Consider the following 19,133-nt stretch of genomic DNA (forward strand, 5'->3'; position numbering starts at 1 on the left):
TACAACTGCCTTTCTTCCTTTCTTTCCTCACACTCACTGCTTGACCCATTCCAGTCTGGCTTCCGTCCTCTCCACTCCACTGAAACTGTCCTTACAAAAGTATGCAATGACCTCCATGCTGCTAAATCTAAGGGACACTACTCTATACTTATTCTTCTTGATCTCTCTGCTGCTTTTGACACTGTGGACCATCCTCTCCTACTGCAAATCCTTCACTCCATTGGTCTGCGTGACACTGCCCTCTCTTGGCTGTCCTCCTACCTTTCTGACCGTTCTTTCTCTGTCTCCTCTCATGACTCCTCCTCCCCCCACTTCCACTAACTGTAGGGGTACCCTAAGGTTCTGTCCTTGGTCCTCTTCTCTTCTCTCTCTATACGTCCTCACTAGGTAAGCACATTAGTTCTTTTGGTTTCCAATATCATCTCTATGCTGATGACACCCAAATCTATCTTTCCTCTCCAGACCTCTCCCCTGCTCTCCTCACTCGTATCTCCAACTGTCTCTCTGCTACCTCTTCCTGGATGTCCCAGCGCTTTCTTAGACTTAACATGTCTAAGACAGAGCTGATCATCTTTCCTCCCTCCCGCATAACCTCACCTTTTACAATCTCATTATCTATTGATGGCACTACTATCTCCTCTAGCCTCCAAGTGCGCTGTCTTGGAGTAATCCTTGACTCCTCCCTCTCCTTCAAACCACACATTCAGCACCTCTCACAAACCTGCCATTTTCATCTAAAAAATATTTCCAGGATCAGACCCTTTCTGACCCAGGATGCTACTAAGACTCTTATCCACTCACTGGTCATCTCCAGACTGGACTACTGTAATCTGCTCCTGACTGGCATTCCTGACAAATACCTCTCTCCACTCCAATCTATCCTCAATGCTGCTGCCCGGCTCATCTTCCTCACCAAACGCACTACGTCCACCTCTCCTCTCTTACTAGACCTTCACTGGCTCCCCTTCCCTTTCAGAATCCATTTCAAGCTTCTCACACTCGCTTACAAAGCCCTCGCCCACTCCTCTCCCATCTACATCTCTGACCTTATCTCCCTTTACACTCCCACCCGTCCTCTTCGCTCTGCTAATGCACGCCGACTCTCCTGCCTACGGATTACTTCCTCCCACTCCTACCTCCAAGATTTTTCACGTGCTGCACCACTTCTTTGGAATTCCCTACCTCTCCCCCTCAGACTCTCCACCTCTCTACAAAACTTCAAACGATCTCTCAAGACCCACTACTTCACCAAACCCAGCCAAATCTCATCCTAACCCTCTGTTCTACGCTCTCTATGTACCCCATCTGTGTCACCCCTGTCTGTCTACCCCTCCCCTTTAGAATGTAAGCTCTCACGAGCAGGGCCCTCTTCCCTCATGTGCTTATCCTTTCTTACTTTAATAATCTTCAACTGCACCACATCCAGCAGTCTTCTGCCACCTGGTACTTATTCCAGTGTCATCTGCTGATGTAACTATGTTTATTTACCCTGTACTTGTCCTATACTGTCATCAACTGTAAGTTGCTGTTTTCCTGTTTGATTATTTGTTTATGTATTCTGTAATTGGGCGCTGCGGAACCCTTGTGGCGCCATTTAAATAAAGGATAATAATAATAATAATAACAACAGGTACAATAGGCTGACAGATGAAAGGTCAACAGTGCTTAAAGTCGACAGGTACAAAAAGTCGACAGGTTCAGAAGGTAGACATGACAATGGTCTATGCATGTTTTTTGGGTTTTTTACATGCTTTTTCCAACATTTGCTTGATTTACTATCCATGTGGACTACGATCTGAAATAGTAACCTTCCCGAAGTGTGGCGAGTGAAGCGAGCCCACGAGGGTAAGCGGTTCAACTGATGGTGGTGAGATATTATCCATCATATGCATTTTGACCCAAAAAACTTGTCTCGACCATTGTCATGTCATTGTTATATCAACCGTTTAACCATGTCAACCTTTTGTACCCGTCGACCTTAAACACTGTTGACCTTTTGTCTGTCAACCTATTGTATGTTTACCTATTGACTGTCGATCTAAACACTGTAGATCTTTTATACCACACCTGTAGCTGGCAGGCTGACCTGGGGATTGTCATTTAATAAATAAACAAAAAGATTTTTTTTCACAGTGATGAGTATTGATAGAAAACATATGTTTGAAGGCTCTGTAAATTTCTCCCTAAAAGGTCTATTTACTATTAATGGAGGGGAGGAGGGATCAAATCAGCCAGAATCGTCACAAAACTGACATACATATTTAAGTGTGGAGACGACTATCCGACACATCGCCTGCCCAATCTGTCATTGGTATAGAACAGAAATCGACAGAAATCACCAGATTTACCAAGCAGCAGTTTAGCAAAATGCAGAAAGGCTCATGGAAAAAAACAGCCAACAACAGCGTGGACTCCCAACACACTTTATGCTGACGAATTGCCCATTTGTAAACCGCTGGGTATTGTTATTGGGTTCCAACTCAACCTCCATATTGTGGAATAGTAAATCTGGCGGATTGAAGGCAAAAACTGTCATATTTACTATTCCACAATTGTCTGGTTTGCAAGTTAACAGAATAGTGTTTGTTTACAATTTACAGGGCTTTTTGTGCTAAATTATGGTCAGAATTAAAGCATTTAACTTTGATCATTTTAGTTGGGAGCCACTTAACCTACCAGTATATTTTTGGATTGTGGGAGGAAATCAGAGTACCCAGAGGAAACCCACGCAAGTATGGGGAGAATATACCACTCCACACAGTTAGGACCATGGTGGGAATTGAACCCATGACCTCAGTGCTGTCAAGCAATAATGCTAAACATTTCACCATTCATACTGCTCATTCTTGCCTCTGCTCCCACTGCACTGGGCACTGGGCAACAGATGGGAGAAGAATGAAAGTAAACTGGACCCATTACACGGTGGTCAGTGAAGCTGGATGGACAGATGCAGTGCTTTACCCAAACAACCTTATAATACAGGGGAATTATTTACACAAGTCTACTAGGTGCAATGCCTATGGGAGTTATGAAATATCATTTTGTTTGTCTTACAAAATATATTGTCTAGAAAATAGCTGGTGTAGGAAGTGTAGTTTATCACATAACGCCAAATAAAATGTATTTGTTCATCAGATAACAAAAAGAATCGTTATGTTCCTGGTATTGTATGCCTGTGATGGCAGAAAAACTCCCTAAGGCTACTGAGAAGGAAAATGTAATATTTTGTTCACTGAAGCAGCATAATGACTAAAGAAACCTAGACACCTTCCTCCAAGTCACAATTAATGAAAGCTAAAGATACTGTTTCAGACTATACTGTAGATATTTATTGCTGTGTGAAGAATATAATTCAAAAGGGCAATGTGCTCCGTATCGCCTCCAGTTGGAGTATATATAAATAAGAATGACTTATTTGGTGTATATATAGTAGAAAGGGAATAGTTGGGCACAAGCAAGGTACAGTTACAGGAAGCCAAGACACAAAATTTCAGTCAATCAAAATATTTTGGTATGACAAAAGACTGATGTGTACTGTGGCCCCAGGAGCTAACAATCGTTTGACGTAGATGCTTCTTCTGAGCTGTAAAGGACACTCCTGGCTTCTTCATATCAAAAATGTTGGTCATCTGATGCAGCAGCTCTCACTTTTCTGTCCTGACCCCGGATAGAATAATGGCTGTGTCTGCTTTTGCATTAAATATCTGTTTTAGTGATTACTGTCTGTTGGTGCTACAAATCACTAAAGGACAATTTTATGAACACCAATGAGACAAGCATTTATTGCCTCACAGTGCTAAGCCACATCTCTAATCTGACTGTATGCTATGGTAGGGTATAATTATACACACTTAGACGCCTGATGTAAAACAATCAAAATCTAATCAGTCTAGATCAGATCGGCTTTAATCTGGCAGGATACAAATTAGTTTAGCTGCTGACACCCATAGCCACAATAACATTGATTGAGCCTTAAATAGCAGGAAAGTGAGTGCAGCCATTTTCTAGTGCTCACAGATTCAGTCACACTGCAACATGGAAAGCATTCATTAGCATCCCCTATTACCACAGGCACAGATACTGTAGTATGGGCTTATAGAGGGGAGATCCCAAATATAGGAAAGTATTAGAGAAGCACCTCCTGCATTTTGATGATAACAGAGTAACTAGAGAGTGTTTATATTTACTTATTTGTTTATTACCAGTTATTTATTTAGCGCACACATATTCCGCAGCGCTTTACTGAGAGTTTATAAACTTTTAATGTTTCATAAATAAATAATAAATACATCTCGAGATATATCGGCACATCTGGCTGTTCTGGACTGATGTTAAAGCTGGGCGGGCTGCTTCAAATGATTGCCCAGCTGGATGTCCTGCCCGATCGGTAAGTGTGTATACCGAGCTGAATCAGCCACCCTCTGCACGACGGCGGATTAACTGATATGTTTGTCTGGCGTGCAGTCAGCCTTAGATGTAGGCTACAGTCAGGGTTAGGCTGCGATTATGATTACGGTTAGGCTTGGTACACACTTATAGATATAGCTGCAGATATGTCTACAGACGGATCGATCCTTAGTGACTGATGTCACGAACTGGGCGGGCATTTACATGCTTGTGTAGCCATCGGCTGTGCTGCAGGGCTGAAGCAATAAGTCTGTGAACGTTGGCGTTCACAGACATATTGCTGGTACACACTGGCCAACGGACCTGCGATATCGGCCAGTGTGTACGCACCTTCAGCCTGCATTTAGGGTTAGGCTGCAGTTAGGGTAAGACTACAGTCAGTAGCGGATCTTGCCACGGGCAAGCAGGACTTTTGCCCAGGGCGCCGGCGCCATCCGGTGGGCGCCGCACCATGGCAAGATCCTCTACTGCTGTGCCCCCCGCTGCCGGGAGAACCCTCACTGTTCTGCTAGGTGGAGGTATGAATTTTCCTTTAATATTTATAGTTGGAAAGCACTGTCCATTACTCTCTGTCAGTATTAAAGTTTCTTTATAAAAGTTAAAAAAATGGCACCACAGACACTATGGTGTATATTTACTAAAGTGTGGGTTTTTAGAAGTGGAGATTTTGCCCATAGCAACCAATTGGATTCTACTTATTTATCTAGCACCTTCTAGAACACAATAGTTAGAATCTGATTGGTTGTTATAGGTTGAGTTTACTTGCTTTCACCAACAAAAACCAGATGAAGAGTGGGAGCCCAACGCGTTTTGTCTCAACAACTTCCTCAGGGGTATGACCACTGACCTCCTGATAATATAGGGCTATCATATATGTTCTCATTAGCAAAGCTTAATTACCACCCCCAGGGGCTCATCCCAGTAGCATCACTCACGTGCCTGGTACAGATGTGGACGGAGTTGCTATTCACTTCTGCTTACATCGAAAAAGCAGCGAAAGCGCTATTATGGTAATACAATAGGAGGCGTCCTTCCCCCTGCATGATTACTGATCTGAGCTGCATCTTAGGAAGCAGCATCGGATCAACTGTGCATTAACCTGCTGCATGACACGTGGGGTCGTGAAAGCCGTCCACGGCAGGTCCGCGCAAAAGGCCAATAAATCTCAGTCAAGAGCTGGTGATGTCTATACAATTCATTAGCTAGCCCCAGGCCTCTGAGCCAAAGGCTGGTATTGGAAAATAGGGAGAGAAAAGAACATGGGGTCCCCCATATTTTCCAATAACCAACACTAGGCTGAATCAGCCAGGGCAGCTGACTATATAGCAGAGAGACACACAGTGTGGGGTTCCCCTACAATAACTGCAACCAGCCCCAAACTGCAGTGCTTCACATAAACTTGCCAGTCAGAGTATTATTTGTGCGGCTAACCTGACGAATAGTAAATCTAGGATTTATATTCTTGTTGCTAAAAAAATATCGATAGTGAGCCAATGTTCTGATGTATTCTAAAGTTGGTAATTTGGTCAGTTTTTCGTTGGTGTGACCTTTAGTAAATGAGCAGTTTGCCAAACCAATGGAAAAATACCTTAAAAAGCAAATCTACCCCTAAGTCTCTACTTAGTGAAAAATAGTAACTATGGGGGACATTTACTAAGCAGGGATAAGGGCGGAGAAGTGAGCCAGTGGAGAAGATGCCCATGCATACTATTAAATGATACAGAGCTGCTGATTGGTTGATGGGGCAACTTCTCCACTGGCTCATTTCTCCGCTCTTATCACTAGCAGTGCCGTAACTAGACATTTTAGCGCTGTGTGCAAGAAACTGCATTGGAGCCCCCCCATATTTAAAATAGGGCTAGTGCGCGTGGCAAAATAGGGACGTGTCTTCATGAGGAAGGGTCGTGGCCACAGAATAATACTAATTAATATTACGCTGTACAGTAGTCTCCATTATTCAAATTATGCCGCACAGTAGCGCCACTTACACACATTACTCCAGCTAGAGCCCCTTTTACACATTACGCCAGGTAGAGCCTCCTTTTACACATTAAGGCAGGTAGAGCCTCCTTTTACATATTACGGTAGGTGGAGTCCCCTTTTAAATATTACAGCAGCTAGAGCTCACTTTTACACATTACGCCAGGTAGAGTGCCCTTTTACACATTACGGCAGCCTGTCACCTACACACACAGTCTGTTCCCCCAATGCATGCACACACACACAGACACGCACAGCCTGTCCCCTACACACAGCCTGTCCACTACACACACAGGGCCGGTGCAAGGTTTCTCGGCATCCTAGGCAAAACTTCTGCCTACTGCCCCTTCCCCCTACCCACCCTTCAGATGAAAGGCATGCTGCGGCTCTCCCCCACCCCCAGTTTGTTGCATGGCTGCTCTCTTCTCCCCATCCCCCCAGTCTGTGTGGGTGCCTGCTACTCTCACCCCCCCCCCACTCTGTTAAAAGTCTGCTGTCCTATCCCCCCCACCATCTGTATGCATGCTGCTGCTCACCCCCCCCCCCCCCCCAAACTGTGTGCATACCTGCTGCTCATCTCCTTCCCCCCCCCCCCCCCTCAGTGGACTCAAATGCAGAGAGTACACTGTGCAGCCACTACCTGCAGGCTGTGATGCAGAGTTGGGACTGAGTAGTCTGTGAAAAAGTCTGAAATGAAGAGCAGTGCTGCATGTCACCCCCAGCCAGGACTCCAGGAGCTGTCACAGTTACTGCCTGTGCCAGGTGGAGGTGGAGCTGGAGGCTGCAATACAGGAGCTTAGCAGTCACGGCTACTGTAAGATACGAGTCCTGGGAGGATTGCAGCAGCTGTGTAAGATAGGACCACGCTACCTTTTTCAGGCAGCTGTAGCAGGCCGCCCCCTCAGGTCCCGGCGCCCCTAGGCAACTGCCTAAAGCTGCCTAGTGGAAGCTCCGGCCCTGTACACACACACACAGCCTGTCCCCTACGCACCCAGTCTGTTCCCCCAATGCATACATACACTCAGCCTGTCCCCTACACACACACACACACACACACACTCAGCCTGTCCCCTACACACACACACACACACACACACACACACACACACACTCAGCCTGTCCCCTACACACACACACACACACACACTCAGCCTGTCCCCTACACACACACACACACTCAGCCTGTCACCTACACACACACACACACACTCAGCCAGTCCCCTACACACACACACACACTCAGCCAGTCCCCTACACACACACACACACACACACTCAGCCTGTCACCTACACACACACACACACTCAGCCAGTCCCCTACACACACACACACACTCAGCCAGTCCCCTACACACACACACACTCAGCCTGTCCCCTACACACACACACTCAGCCTGTCCCCTACACACACACACACACTCAGCCTGTCCCCTACACACACACACACACACACACACACTCAGCCTGTCCCCTACACACACACACACACACACACACTCAGCCTGTCCCCTACACACACACACACTCAGCCTGTCACCTACACACACACACTCAGCCAGTCCCCTACACACACACACACACTCAGCCAGTCCCCTACACACACACACACTCAGCCAGTCCCCTACACACACACACACTCAGCCTGTCCCCTACACACACACACTCAGCCAGTCCCCTACACACACACACTCAGCCAGTCCCCTACACACACACACTCAGCCAGTCCCCTACACGCAGTCTGTTCCCACAATCCGCAAACAAACAATCCCTAGCGCTTATATAACCACCAATTCTGTTGGGTTTCTCAGTAGAACTAAAAGTGCTACTAAGCAGCTCCCAAATGTCACCACTGTAGTGACAAAAATTACTAGAGGTAAAAACAGATGATATAGAATATCAAGGGAGCGCTTCTGGAATCTATATAGAAAATGTGTTTAATTTTTAAAAATATACGAAAAATAGCACAATGGGGTCGATTCTATTCGGCAACTTAAGAATAGCGCCGGGAATTAGCTCCCGACGCTATTCAATTCAGCTCCAGTTAAGTTGGCGATGTCCCGTTCTCGCCGACTTAACAGGTAGTTTTGTCGGGAGAACGGGCATTCTCCGACTTAACTACCCGTGGCGATGCTGATTCCCGACAGAATCAGCCTCGCGCTGGCCGCGAGGCTGCACTTTTGTCGGGTTTCTTCTCTCATCCCCCGGGGATGAGAGAAGAATTCCCGACAATTGCGGGTCACTAGCAGCTGAATTGAATAGCGTCGGGAGCTAATTCCCGGCGCTATTCTTAAGTTGCCGAATAGAATCGACCCCAATATCAATTACATACACATTACATGTATATACAATAAAAATGAATATATTATAAAAAAAAACTGTTTCACAACCGTAGATGTATCCAGAAAACAATCGTCCCTGTGCTAATGGTTTATTATTGGCCAAGTATTAGCTCAATTCACTGTCCGTGATAAAAATTAAATAAAATTTGCAGGAGATACTTGTAGTATAAATGAAGGGTATCCAAATAAATGCTTAATAACACAATATTCTACCTAACTCTGCTATGTTCCTCTATGTCAGTTGTAAGTTCTGATGGAGGGACAGCGTTTTTTAGCTCTATGTAAAAACAACGCTGAACTCACCTCCTGGATTGTATCCGTATAGGCTAGAACTGCACGTAGAGGGGCAGAGGGAGATCAGCGCTGTCCTTTATACGGTTGTTGCCACCAGGGGCGCAGGAATGGTTTCTGATTGAGGGAGGTATTGTAGAATATAAATTTTGGTGGTCCCCCTTGATTCAACCTGTGCATCCTGTGTGGGGAGCGCTTACCTCCGGATCCCCGCACTGCGAGACTCCTACTGTAAAAATGCTGCCACTAGCGCCGGAGCCTGCTGTCACATGTCCTATCCTGGTCGGCTCTTCACTCTTCACTGATGCATTACTCGGAGGAGGCGTGGGACATCCCCGCCTCCTCCCAGTAATGCATCAGTGGTGAAGACCAGCCAGGACAGGAGAGGGGGCAGCCCACTGCGGCGCCAGCGGCAGACTTTTTACAGTAGGAGTCTCTGCGGCGCGGGGATCTGGAGGTAAGCGCTCCTCCTCCCCAGCGCCTGCGCCTGTTTCATGTTGGGCGGCATGCTGCCCCCCTCCCCCCGTTCCGATGCCACTGGTTGCTGCCTGTGTCTGTTGCACACTATTTGAAAGCTCCGTATAGCAGTAGATGAATGCCGCTCACCGCTCTTTGCTCCAGTCCGCCACTGTTGTATTGTACCTCGATTGTCCGCGAGGCTAGGGCCGACCAGGAGCTGGCGTGTGTATTAGAGGAATACAGTGAGGTGTCCGGATACAAATTGCTCAATAAGGCAAAGTCCTTACGCGTTTCTCCGCTCCTGTGGTATTGGTGGTTTCGTCAGAGGATGAAGAATACTGTGTTATTAAGCATTTATTTAGATACCTTAATTTTATTTGTATCATGATCAGTGAATTGAGCGAATACTCTAACGAGATCCTTGGCCAATAATAAACCATTAGCAGAGGACGATTGTTTTCCGGATACATCTACGGTTGGGAAATAGTTTTTTTATAACATATTCATTTTTATTGTGTATATATATGTAATGTGTATGTAATTGATATTGAGCTATTTTTCGTATATTTTTAAAAATAAAAAATGTTCTACATACCTCCCAACTGTCCCGATTTTTTTTTGGTCTGTCCCGCTGTCCCCACCCGCGGGCCGCAGTGTCCCGCGGTGGGGGGGGAGGCAGTTGGGAGGCTCCTGACTAGACGCACAGCATTTATTTAGTGAAGACAGGAGGAGAGGGGGCATGCCAGCAGCTTGCAGAGTGCTGGGCATGCACCCTCATTGATGAAAATGGGGGCATGGCTCGCGATCGCGGGTCCTTCCACGAAGCCACCCCCCTTTCATAGGCCATGCCCCCTTTTCAGGAGCGCGCTGCTCCGCCGCATGTGTGTCCCTCCTTCAGCCTGAAGAAAGTCGGGAGGTATGTTTCTATATAGATTCCAGAAGCGCTCACTTGATATTCTGGGGCAGATGTATTAACCTGGAGAAGGCATAAGGAAGTGATAAACCAGTGATAAGTGCAAGGTGATAAATGCACAAGCCAATCAGCTCCAATATGTAATTAACAGGTAGAAGCTGATTGGCTGGTGCGTTTATCACCTTGCACTTATCACTGGTTTATCACTTCCTTATGCTGTCTCCAGGCTTAATATATCTTGCCCCTCTGTTCCCCCAATCCACGCACTACACACACTCAGCCTGTCCCCTACACACACACACACACACACACACACACACACACACACACAGTCTGCCCCTACACACACAGTCTCTCCCCCAATGCACACACACACACAGCCTGTCCCCTAAACACACACACACACACACACACACCCTGTCCCCTACACACACACAGCCTGTCCCCTACACATACTCAGCCTTTGCCTTACACACAGTCTGTTCCACACACATACACTCAGACTCCCCATCCTCCCCTGTTCCCACTGTCTTACCTCCAGAAGAGCCGAGGGAACGCAGACACTACAAGCCGCAGGCAAAGTTGGGATGGTGTGGCTTAATCACACACAAACCCCGTGACCACGCCCCCTTTGACGGAAAAAAACGATACAGCCATCACAATAGGCGGACTGGCAGAGGATGCACATGACCGGAAAACGGCAAACTCACTGGGCGTCCCAATCCACAGCTGATGGGCACTGCAGTTTACTGAAACCTCTGCGGACACACCAAGCAGTGCGAACCTGCAGGTGTTGCCGGTGGTCCTGCGCCCTCAGTGCACATGCGCTGTGTGCCAGGCACCGCCGGCACACACCTAGTTACGGCCCTGCTGCTTAGTAAATGTCCCCCTAAGTGTTAGCAGTTGTTACTAACACAGCAGTAAGTGTAACAGAAGGTGAGGGCTAGCACAGTTAGTGTAGTACAGTTACAATTTAAATTAATAAATTAGAAAAATGTATACAGTACAATAGAGCATGCCTTCTTCGTTTTGCACCGGACTGGCTCAACGATACATCGATCTTCACTGATTCAATGATTGATTCCCAACTCTGTTCCCCTCTATCTCTTAGCTCCGTCCTACATGCATCCAAATCTGATTTGTCGTCCCCTCTTCTGGATAATATACTCCTAACCTCCACTGCTGTGGCGTGGAGATTATCTAGGAAGTCTTTAAAGTTACAGTACACCTATTCCTTATTTCTTCCCCTAGTCGGAAACCCACATTTTCAACGGGGCCAGGCCTCTTACCCTTTCACCGCTTGGCACGCTGCAGGGATTACACAAATCGGTGACCTTCTCGACTCTAGAAAAAAGCCACTTACCTTTGCTGAAGTGCTAACCAAATATGATATTAGTCCTAGCCACGGATTCTACTTTTTTCAAGCCTCACAATATGTACATTCAGTCCTTTCTCATCTTTGTGCATCCGACTTTAACAGCCTAGATACGCTCCTGCGCTCCGGGATATGCTCCATCTCATCTCTCTATGCCCGCGTTCGCACAGAACATATTCCCGAAACTGACCTGACCCAAGTACTAACATGGTCCTCTCAAATTCCCTCCATGTCCCCAGAAGCTGTGATGGATAGTTTTAAAACTTCCCTTAAACTCACCCCGGCTAGCTTATATCAGGAAATGTCCTATAAAATTTTGCATAGAGCCTATGTCTCCCCAAAGAGGAGTCATTTGATGGGTTTATCTGACTTGGCGAAATGCTTGAAATGCTCTGCGCCAGTAGCTGACCTTATGCATTGTTTTTGGCATTGCCCCCTTATTCAAGGGTTTTGGGCTGAGCTGCAAACATATGGCGCCACCGAGTTGGGTTTACACTTTCAATGCACTGCCTCTTGGGCTCTCTTTGGTCATACCCGAGATCAGCTCGAACTCCCCCTCTCAGGATATGAAACTGATAATGCTTCTTTCAGCGGTAGGCAGGAAAGCCATACTCCAACAGTGGATCTCTGACACTCCCCCTACGTTGTCGCAAGCTACTTCTAGATTACTCTTCCTATTTACGATGGACTGGTTGGAAACGACTCTAAATAAAGAGATACTGACTCCTACATTATTTCAATGTTGGGGACGATTTGTAAACCGATTGCCCACCCTGACGAAATTGGCTATTAAGCATGGTTTCCAATATACCACGTGGTACGGCCATCAACTCCTAATTGATGATCCTCCCATCTCTCTTCCGTGAATACATAACTCTCTCCTCTTCCTTTTCCTCTTCCTCATTGCTCCACTACTTGCTGCAACTTCCCTTAGCCTTTCCCGCTTCCCCCCATCAACATTTCATCCATGCATCTCCGTTGTCTACATACCTTCTCTCGCACTGATGATGTCTCCATGGATGGGTCGGCGGTCCCTATGCTCCGGCAGGTACTGTTGTGTTTTTTGTTTTAGTTTATTAGTTTTTCGTTCTCCACTGGGGAGAACGCATTAGTATGTTACGCTGTTTACTGTTTGTATTTTTGTTTTCTATATCTGATTGCCGAGCAATATTTTGTGGAGTGGCTCTTTCTTTTATAATTCTCGTAACTGCTTCGTCTATGGCTTGGCTATTGCATATTAGAAAATGTAAAAAATGAGGTTTTCTTCTAGGCCCTGATACCCACATGATTAGAAAATATATGTCGCAATATATTTCTGTATTAGGCTGGAATCTATATTTACTTATGATATTGACTCTTGTACTTTCTAAACCTCAATAAAATATATATTGGGAAAAAAAAATGTTTTGTTATTTTAAGTAATTACCGGGAGTTTAGTTCTTTAACCACTTGCTTGGCATGGTCACATCAGAAGCAACCACAACAGGCAGTGTCTTATCTGACCTGGTCGCACAGGATGCGACCAGTCAGATAAATAGTGCTAGCTGCGGCAGGAAAGGTAAATTCCTCCCTGCACCCTCCCCACAGTGTTGCTGTACTGCCGATCATTGCTGATCCGTCAGCATGGCAGGATCTCCCCCCAGCGGCTGCAGACAATAGCCGCTGGGGAAGTGTAAAACAACCCCCAGCCCGCCCCTGTGTACCCTGCAGCTGCCTGGGCTCTAAAAGGTAAAATTGCGATGGTCGCGATGTTACTGATGTTCTGATAGTCGCGATGTTACTGACCAATGTTTCGATGTTTGAAAAAAATAAAAAATAAAAAAATATTTTTCTTACTAAAATCATTTTGCATAGGGTTAAATTCATGTTCGTCACCTATTTCACTCATTTCAATAAAAAAACACAATTTCTGAGCGGTTTTTAGGGGGGGGGGGGGGTGGTCAGTTAAGAGGTTAAGATATATCCATGTTTCCAATCACTGAATGCCAAGTAGTGGTATAGAAATGAATGAATGCATAGAGGACCCATCCAACTCAACCATGGACCTGTTGCAGATTGCTTTCATTTTCTCTTCTGCAGATTTAGAAAGATTTCTCTCCTATGCACAGATAGATCTTCCTGATTTTTTTTAAATCCAAACATGGACATTTTCTGGAATACTGACAAAAGGCAAACCATATATAATAAGTCAATAGAAAAGACAGGCAACTTAAAATCTTCTATGGCCAGTTTCCAAGAAAATCTAGTTTTACGAAAATGCAATATATATATTTCATCAGTTGTAGTGATACTGCGCAGATACAGTGTCTTCAATGCAGGAATGACAGTGTAATTCAAAAAGCCATGCAGCCTCTATAAATAAATGCAGAGGAAACACAGATGTTTGGGGTCTGCTATAGGCTGAGGGGTACAATATTACCTCTCAGGCCTTTTACAGCCAGAAGAACATTAATGCAGACTTTGGAAATCGTATTATAGTAAGCCACAAGTTACTCTTCATATTGAGTTCTGTACAAAAATATAAAACACACACACACATATATATACAACTCTGTCTTGGACCGGCACTCCCTCAGCTTGTCCAGTGTGCTCCGGTGCCTCAGGAATGGATGAGGTAAAGCAATAGGGGAAATAGCTGTGGAACCGGAGTCTTCAAAAAGTGTATTACAAACACTCACTTCAAGCTTCCAACGTTTCGGGTCTTACCCGCCCCTTTGTCAAGGTTAACCTTGACAAAGGGGCGGGTACAGTGCCGTAACTAGGTGTGCGGTGCCTGGCACGCAGCGTATGTGCACTGAGGACGCAGGACCGCCGGCAACACCTGCAGGTCCGTGCTGCTCAGTGTTTGTCTGTAAAAGTTACTGTAGCTGCAGCGGCGGATCAGGACGCTGGATGAGTTTGCCGTATGTCCGGTCCTGTGCCTCCTCCTCTCCCAGGCCGCCTATCGGTGCTTGCTGTATCAGGGTTTTTTTCAGAAAGGGGGCGTGGCCACGGGTCCGTGATTAGGCCACACACCCGACTTTGCTGTTTGGTCTGTCTGCATCCATCTCTGCTCTCCTGGAGGTAACATAGTGGGGAGAGTGAGTGTGTGTGTGGACTGGAGGGGAGTGTGTGTGTGTGTGTACAGGCTGTGTGTGTAGTCACTGGAGGGGACAAGCTGTGTGTGTGTGTGTGTGTGTGTGTGTGTGTGTGTGTGTGTGTGTGTGTGTAGGGACTGGGCAGGGGAGTAACTAGGTGTGTGCCAGTGGTGCCTGGCACACAATGCATATGTATATCACCCACGCCACACCACACCGCCACTCAGCTGCAGCTACCTCTCTCACAAAAAGCTGGGTAGCACTGCAGCTTGTCCGCCCCACCTCCCTGCTTCATCTCTTCTGCCCCTGTCTTCTGGGAGAGATTACGTCTCTCCCAGCCCACCCACAGTGCCCTGCGCTGCGAAGCATAGGGCAAGAAGGACAAGAGGATTGCTGGACGGTGGATGCTGCTGCCTTCGAGCAAACTTAAGAATAACACTTTCTCTCTCTCTGGCCATCATTCCGAGTTGTTCGCTCGCTAGCTGCTTTTAGCAGTCGTGCAAACGCTAAGCCGCCACCCTCTGGGAGTGTATCTTAGCTTAGCAGAAGTGCGAACAAAAGGATTGGAGAGCGGCTACAAAAAAAGATTGTGCAGTTTCAGAGTAGCTCCAGACCTACTCCTAGCTTGCGATCACTTCAGACTATTTAGTTCCTGTTTTGACGTCACAAACATGCCCTGCGTTCGGCCAGCCATGCCCGCGTTTCCCCAGGCACGCCTGCGTTTGCATCTGTCACGCCTGCGTTTTTACACACACTCCCGGAAAACGGTCGGTTACCGCCCAGAAACACCCGCTTCCTGTCAATCACTCTGCAGCCAGCAGTGCGACTGAAAAGCGTCGCTAGACCTTGTGTGAAACTGCATCGGCTTTTGTGAAAGTACGTCGCGCGTGTGCATTGCGCCACATACGCATTCGCAGAAGTGCTGATTTTTAGCCTGATCGCTGCGCAGCGAACAACGGCAACTAGCGATCAACTCGGAATGACCCCCTCTCTCTTTTTGTAAAAGGGGACTCGGCCTGCCGTAATGTGTAAAAAGGGGACTCTGCCTGTGTAATGTGTAAAAAGGGGACTCTGTTGCTGTAATGTATAAAAAGGGGGACTCTGCTGCCGTAATGTGTAAAAAGGGGGACTCTGATGTCGTAATGTATAAAAGGGGACTCTACCTGCCGTAATGTGTAAAAGGGGACTCTACCTGCCATAATATGTAAAAGGGAACTCTACTTGCGGTAATGTGTAAATGGGAGCTCTACCTGCTGTAATGTGTAAAAGAGGACTCTACCTGCCGTAATGTATAAAAGGGGGCTCTACATGGCGTAATGTGTGATAGAGGCTCTACCTGGAGTAATGTGTAAAATGGGCTCTACTTGGTGTAATATGCGACAGAGGCTCTAACTGGTGTAATGTGTAAAAGATGCTCTACCTGATGTAATGTATGTAAGTGACACTACTATGTGTTGTAATTTGAATAATGGAGACTACTGTACAGAGTAATATGAATTGGTATTATTTCATGACCACGCCCCTTCCCCATGAAGCCACGCCCCTATATTTTTGGCGCTCGCCTATGGCGCACACTGGACCTATTTAAAATATAGGGGGGGGCGCTGATGCTGTTTTTTGCACACAGCGCTAAAGTGTCTAGTTACGGCACTGGACGGGTAAGCCCCAAAACATTGGAAGCTTGAAGTGACTGTAATACACTGTTTGAAAACTCTGAGTGCTGCAGTTCTTTCCCTTATTGCTCAATATATCTATATCTATGGAAGTGATGGATAAGATCTGAGCGACCAATGGTGGCAGAAGAATAAAAAGGACTGCTAATATTAATTAAAAGAAGGGGGTTTACTTTATTTATGAACAGAAAGATGTTTTATATATAAAAAGACTTATAAAAACACATAACTTGCCAAAACGGGGTTACAACATCCAAGGTGCTAAATACTAGCACGATGGGACCCTAGGCACATAACAATGAAAAAGCATCAGAATTACACTGGCAAGAGAACAGTTTAAAATTTACATAGAGCACATAAAAAGTTTGAAAGCAAATTAAAAAGCATGGGGTTACTAAAAAATGCAATTCAAATGTTAGAAATTAAAAATTAAAAACACGGAATTGATGAGGGACAAAAAGAGATTTGGAATGCAATTATAATAATGGAGATGGATAGAAGTAGCTTAACTGAGGATTCAGTAGTATCAGGATTCACCAACGCGTTTCGTCTGGTCTGGTCTATTTATATTGGAAGCAACTTCTTTATCTTTTATATATATATATATATATATATATATATGTTGGAAGCAACTTCTTTATCATACATATATATATATATATATATATATATACATGTGGTGTTAGCCAGCGCTCCATCTTTGAAGTGCATAGCCTGCGTCGGTGCCCTCCTGGAAACAGAACCATAGATTCTAACAGTATATAAATGGCATGAGGCGGCACTCAGACGACTTTGAAGAAAGACTCAAACTCCCAGAGTTTTAGTCAACGTTTCAGAGCTTATACTTGAACCATTTCATCAGGATATATATATATATATATATATATATACACACTAGAGATGAGCGCCTGAAATTTTTCGGGTTTTGTGTTTTGGTTTTGGGTTCGGTTCCGCGGCCGTGTTTTGGGTTCGAACGCGTTTTGGCAAAACCTCACCGAATTTTTTTTGTCGGATTCGGGTGTGTTTTGGATTCGGGTGTTTTTTTCCAAAAACACTAAAAAACAGCTTAAATCATAGAATTTGGGGGTCATTTTGATCCCAAAGTATTATTAACCTCAAAAACCATAATTTACACTCATTTTCAGTCTATTCTGAATACCTCACACCTCACAATATTATTTTTAGTCCTAAAATTTGCACCGAGGTCGCTGTGTGAGTAAGATAAGCGACCCTAGTGGCCGACACAAACACCGGGCCCATCTAGGAGTGGCACTGCAGTGTCACGCAGGATGTCCCTTCCAAAAAACCCTCCCCAAACAGCACATGACGCAAAGAAAAAAAGAGGCGCAATGAGGTAGCTGTGTGAGTAAGATTAGCGACCCTAGTGGCCGACACAAACACCGGGCCCATCTAGGAGTGGCACTGCAGTGTCACGCAGGATGGCCCTTCCAAAAAACCCTCCCCAAACAGCACATGACGCAAAGAAAAAAAGAGGCGCAATGAGGTAGCTGTGTGAGTAAGATTAGCGACCCTAGTGGCCGACACAAACACCGGGCCCATCTAGGAGTGGCACTGCAGTGTCACGCAGGATGGCCCTTCCAAAAAACCCTCCCCAAACAGCACATGACGCAAAGAAAAAAAGAGGCGCAATGAGGTAGCTGACTGTGTGAGTAAGATTAGCGACCCTAGTGGCCGACACAAACACCGGGCCCATCTAGGAGTGGCACTGCAGTGTCACGCAGGATGTCCCTTCCAAAAAACCCTCCCCAAACAGCACATGACGCAAAGAAAAAAAGAGGCGCAATGAGGTAGCTGTGTGAGTAAGATTAGCGACCCTAGTGGCCGACACAAACACCGGGCCCATCTAGGAGTGGCACTGCAGTGTCACGCAGGATGGCCCTTCCAAAAAACCCTCCCCAAACAGCACATGACGCAAAGAAAAAAAGAGGCGCAATGAGGTAGCTGTGTGAGTAAGATTAGCGACCCTAGTGGCCGACACAAACACCGGGCACATCTAGGAGTGGCACTGCAGTGTCACGCAGGATGTCCCTTCCAAAAAACCCTCCCCAAACAGCACATGACGCAAAGAAAAAAAGAGGCGCAATGAGGTAGCTGTGTGAGTAAGATTAGCGACCCTAGTGGCCGACACAAACACCGGGCCCATCTAGGAGTGGCACTGCAGTGTCACGCAGGATGTCCCTTCCAAAAAACCCTCCCCAAACAGCACATGACGCAAAGAAAAAAAGAGGCGCAATGAGGTAGCTGACTGTGTGAGTAAGATTAGCGACCCTAGTGGCCGACACAAACACCGGGCCCATCTAGGAGTGGCACTGCAGTGTCACGCAGGATGTCCCTTCCAAAAAACCCTCCCCAATCAGCACATGATGCAAAGAAAAAGAAAAGAAAAAAGAGGTGCAAGATGGAATTGTCCTTGGGCCCTCCCACCCACCCTTATGTTGTATAAACAAAACAGGACATGCACACTTTAACCAACCCATCATTTCAGTGACAGGGTCTGCCACACGACTGTGACTGATATGACGGGTTGGTTTGGACCCCCCCCAAAAAAGAAGCAATTAATCTCTCCTTGCACAAACTGGCTCTACAGAGGCAAGATGT

At 46.1% G+C, this 19,133-nt stretch overlaps 1 protein-coding gene across 8 annotated transcripts in view; it reads left to right on the top strand.

Annotated features, from left to right (window-relative positions):
- LNX1 (ligand of numb-protein X 1) overlaps positions 1-19,133 on the top strand; it is a 291,491-nt gene that overhangs the window by 87,595 nt on the left and 184,763 nt on the right. Inside the window, exon 1 of one of the 8 annotated variants that reach the window (XM_063920927.1) lies at positions 14,637-14,827. The exons of the other annotated variants lie outside the window; for them this stretch is intronic. Coding sequence (XP_063776997.1) covers positions 14,670-14,827 — 158 coding nt within the window. The 5' untranslated portion in view covers positions 14,637-14,669. Of the gene's footprint in view, positions 1-14,636; positions 14,828-19,133 lie in introns of those variants that run through there. 8 annotated transcript variants of the gene reach the window in all.

This window comes from Pseudophryne corroboree, chromosome 1, assembly GCF_028390025.1.
Source record: "Pseudophryne corroboree isolate aPseCor3 chromosome 1, aPseCor3.hap2, whole genome shotgun sequence".
Classification (NCBI taxonomy): Eukaryota; Metazoa; Chordata; class Amphibia; order Anura; family Myobatrachidae; genus Pseudophryne; species Pseudophryne corroboree.